This window comes from Triticum urartu, chromosome 7 (assembly GCF_003073215.2).
Source record: "Triticum urartu cultivar G1812 chromosome 7, Tu2.1, whole genome shotgun sequence".
NCBI lineage: Eukaryota > Viridiplantae > Streptophyta > Magnoliopsida > Poales > Poaceae > Triticum > Triticum urartu.
In genome coordinates this window covers 458,625,956-458,630,442 of record NC_053028.1, presented here as the reverse complement: position 1 = coordinate 458,630,442, position 4,487 = coordinate 458,625,956, and the positions used below count along the sequence as shown (strand labels likewise).

Genomic DNA, 4,487 nt, shown 5'->3' with positions numbered 1-4,487 from the left:
TTAACTAGGCTGGTCAAAATAATAGTAAGTGGATCTCAAATGATGTGGCCCACCGAAACAACAGCTCTTAGCAGGCTGTTAATAGGCCAAAAGCTCGATAGAGCCGTATAAATGGAAATGGGCCGCGGGCCTCTAGCAGGCCGAATTAAATGTCAATTTTGTCTCAACCCTTTTACTTTACGGGCCAGTAAAAGGCCGAAAGTCGTGACCAAACTCAACATCAACAAGCACCCGATGGTGTTCAACCCTGGAGATCTTGTGTGGCTACACCTACGCAAAGACAGCTTCCCGAACGAGCGCAAGTGCAAGCTACTACCACGAGTTGATGGACCGTTTAAGATGCTAGCATGCTACAACGACAATGCCTGCAAGATCAACATTCCACAGCACAAGTACAACATGAGTGACACCTTCAATGTTAAGGACCTATCTCCCTTTCATGGTGATGAGGATTTTGATATGAGGACGGATCTTTCCCGAGGGGGGGGAGGGGGGGTTGATGCGGAGCATCCTATGGTCATCCCCATGGACCTACCTTCGTCGCCCCAAATGCCAAGTGGACTAATGACACAAGAAATGGACTGATGACACAAGCACGTGCAAGAGCTATCGAGACCAAGGTGACATCTCTCCTTAATGAGCTTCCATATGATCCATGTGAGACATGGCTACTACCTTAATCTGGAATACTATGTGTGCTTAGATACCAGGAGGACCACTCCGGAGATGCTTGAAATGAAGACCAAGTCCCCAAGTACACGAACAAAGAAGCACGACGAAGGAGGCCGCTGAAATGCTACAGCAGCCGGACATTTAGGCCCTGGCCCGGGTATCCAGCGCTTGAAGACCGCAGCAGCAACACCAGAGCAGCGCCTGAAGGACTCCAGGAGCCAGACATCCGGCCCCACCTCGGACATCTGACCAGACAGCCCCGGACATCCAACTCCCGATTACCAGTACCACGACAAGCGCCTATGCCGGACATCCGGCCCCGACTCTGGACATTCGGCGCCCCGCGAAGCCCCGAACATCCCGCCCCCAGCCCGGTCATCCGGCACCCGCGCGTGCTTAACCGGGCCAGAGGCCCATGTACCCCCTCCCTTCCTCTCTTATCTCGTAGCACACTATATATAGACCCTCACCTCCTCCTAGCTAGGGCTAGCAAAGTATATTGAGATATTATAGAGGGCTTTGCTTATCTACCACTCCTTTAGGGATCAAGACCTTCTAGGAGAAGATCCCTAGTGGATATCAAGACCTCTTGTGGAGAAGGCTATCATCAAGACCTCACCTCCTATGGAGTGGGAAGAACTTTACCCTTGTGCTATTTTCCCTTGATTGTTCTTGTATGCTTGTGGATCTCATGTTGCTATTCTAATAGATGTGTGACCTAGGTTTGTTTGAGTCTTGCTGTTCTTGTTGATTTCCCCTTTTCCCCTCCAAGACGGGCAACGGCAATCTCGGGATTCATAGGACAGAGCACAAGCGAGGAATAAGCTCCCAACGTCTCTGAAACCCACTTTTTTCTCGCTTCCTTCTCCACTCATATTTGCATTTTGCAAAAACTATCTCCGTTCCTCTTTCCTGCTCTGCGAATGACTTAGTAGTATCATGTTTGCTCCATGTCAACTTTTATCCTAGCAGTCTGGTTGGATGCACATGTGCTAAGTGTTTCGCTAGCCGAAGGCTACTGATTCAACATCGTGACCATGAGCAGCGAACATGTGGCCTCCCTCTGTGGATCACTCATCTCATATCTTGTAGAGTTATGGCGCTTTATGGAGCTTCAGCACTAAGCAGCAAAAGGGGCACATACCAGCTTATAAAGTTGCTACTCTTTAGTCAACCCAACTGTCATTTGCATGGCAAAATGAATAACTCTACGGCATGCTTAATTACTCAGATAGTGTAAAGACCAAAACCCAGTAAACTCTCCAGATTGTGTAATCTCAATTCATCTCATAGCCTACATTCAGCTCACTCATAATCACAAGGAAGTGCAATTAATTAATTGCAGAATCTTCAAACGATGATCCGAGTGGTGCAGTGATCTAGTACTATCCATAATTAACACAACATGTCCTCATTCATTTCAGTGCACACACAAGCGATCAAGCTAGCATGTAGTAGTAGTAGTGTAGTACCAATCCCATGCCTCCATTACAAATTACTACAAGCAACATCCAACTGTTCCTCGTGTCATAGCAAAGCTGAGTATAATTACTGAGAAACTGCTGATCAAATGATCCTACTTCTCTTCAGCTTCCTTCCATCTCATTTTGTTTTGGGTAAATGACCAGCAATGGAATTGTGATTCCTGTGTGACTAGACTAGTAGTGGTATTACAGAGAGGAGAGCAAACAGAAGCAGGTCGATCTTTGGGAGGGGTCAGACCTCGTCGCCGAAGTGCTGCATCTGCACGTCGCTGGCCTTGAGCGGGACGTAGTCGCCGAGGTAGACCTCGAGGTGGTCGGAGATGTTGCTCTTGTCGATGCTCTCGTGGTGGTAGCTCTTGCACACCAGGTACACCACCGTCTGCACCACCAGCGCCACCATGACGACCGAGCACAGCGCAGCCAGGATGACGAGGCCAAGGAGTAGCCTCCCTCCCGCGCCGAGACCGTGGCGCGCGCCCTGGACGATCCAGGCGCGGAAGGCGAACTCCACGACGACGAAGACGATGTTGAGCGTGACGAAGATGATCACGACGGTCCAGAGCTTCCCCTGGATGAGCGCCTTGCTCTTGCGCATGGCCTGGAACCCCTTGTAGTCCTCGAGCACGGAGACGACGCTGGCGAGGTGCCAGACGACGCTGAGGTAGACGAGCCCGACCAGGTAGGCGACGATGACGACGAAGGCGAGGAGCCCGGCGAGGGTGGAGCCATTGTCGACGGCGACGAGGAGCGCGATGAAGACGACGGCGAAGACGAAGTGGTAGGCGAAGAGCAGCGCGAAGGCGGAGAGGAAGGTGGCCGCGAGGCGGCGCCAGACGCGGGGCACGACGGAGAGCACCCGCGGGAAGGTGAGCGCGTCGTGCTTGGCGGAGTAGACGGAGGCGACGGAGAAGACGGCGGCAGCGGTGGAGAGGAGCGAGAAGAGGAGGAGCGCGAGGAGGTATGCGGCCTTGAAGAGGACGAGGGCGGCCCAGTCAGCGCCGAGCCGCTGGAGGATCCGCTGCTGGGAGGCGGTCCCGGGGGCGGAGGACTCGAGGGCGGAGTCGTCGGAGTCGATGGTGGAGAAGAGGGCGTGGGAGATGGCGATGTGGGCGAGGAAGAGGGCCGAGAGCGGGAGGACGAAGGCGGCGGCGATGCGGGCGTAGAGCGGGCGGTGCGCGCGCAGGATGGCCACCGACTCCCGGTAGATGCCGACGGGGCCCAGGAACTGCAGCTCCTCGGGCTCGCACTCCATGGCGGGGCTGCTGGCGGCGGAGATCCGAGCTGGGGGGAGGGGAGCTGGTGGGGAGGCCGGCCGCGTGGGGAATTGGGGATTGAGGGCGTAGCACGCGTGGAAGGGGATGGGGATTTGGGGATTTTGGGATTCTTTTGTTCGCGTGGGAAGGAAAGGGAAGGCTGGAGAAGAAGCAAGAGCTCGGCGGATTTGGGGATTTTGGGATGGTTGACGTGCGCGACGAGTTGATTGGGTCAAGCTGGGTTGGCTGAGCCTCGTGGCGAAGCAAGCGACCCGTCACCCGTCACACGCTTGCAATTGCAGACCCCGACCGACAGACCCACGAATGAAGCGGGGCGACGCGTGTTCCTTGCTTCCGCGAAATGACGGGTTTTTCTCTTCTTCTTTTTTTCTTTTGAGCGAAAAATGTGATCGTTGACTGCTCCAGCTCCGACCGCCGTGGGCTAGGGCAAGTTACCGTTGTACATATGGGCCTGGCTCGCCAGCCGCTAGCCTGCTACCAGTACTAGGCCAGGCGAGCGCGGCACACGACTTGTACAAGCAATGGAAATTCACTTTCTCAAAAAAAAAATAAGCAACGAAATTCCAAAAAAAAAAAAAAGCGCACGTGTCCGGGTCTGGTAAGAGATAAGCAGGTTTATGATGAATCTTTGAGCGGCCAATATTTGGGATGCCAACTGACGTGGGCCACTCGAAGAACTGGATGTTCAAGTATTTGAGAGACCGAACGTGGGAAAAAAATAAAAGGATGCATGGAGAAGCTCCTATGAGAAGCTGGTAAAGAGGTTTTGATAAAATAAAGGGCGCATGCCATTCCAGTCTATTTGATGTTGTGTTTCAGGCTACCAAGGGGTCTGTGTGAGAATGTCATTTCCATTATTCGACAATCCTGATGGGGGTAGCAAGCAAAGATAAGGAAGCCATAGTCGGGTAGCATGGGAATTCATGACTGGACCGGAAATTTTGGGAGGATTGGGGACAGCATGCTTCCGGGGCCGTTCCTTATTGAAGGCCGAGCTAGGCGCGCACCCTTCTCAAATTTGGTGTGCGGTTCCTGATGGCCATGGTATTTTGTCTCA

General features: G+C 53.2%; 1 protein-coding gene across 1 annotated transcript; it reads right to left on the bottom strand.

The window, feature by feature from the left end:
• Window positions 1–2,067: 2,067 nt before the first annotated feature.
• Window positions 2,068–3,678, bottom strand: LOC125520107. Its single transcript, XM_048684929.1, has one exon. The coding sequence runs from the start codon at window positions 3,406–3,408 to the stop codon at window positions 2,389–2,391; it is 1,020 nt and encodes a 339-aa protein (XP_048540886.1). The 5' UTR covers window positions 3,409–3,678; the 3' UTR covers window positions 2,068–2,388.
• Window positions 3,679–4,487: the final 809 nt, after the last annotated feature.

What these genes read in the sequence shown, in the direction of transcription:
- LOC125520107 (XM_048684929.1), bottom strand. Translation starts at nt 3,408, where the DNA reads ATGGAGTGCGAGCCCGAGGAGCTGCAGTTCCTGGGCCCCGTCGGCATC.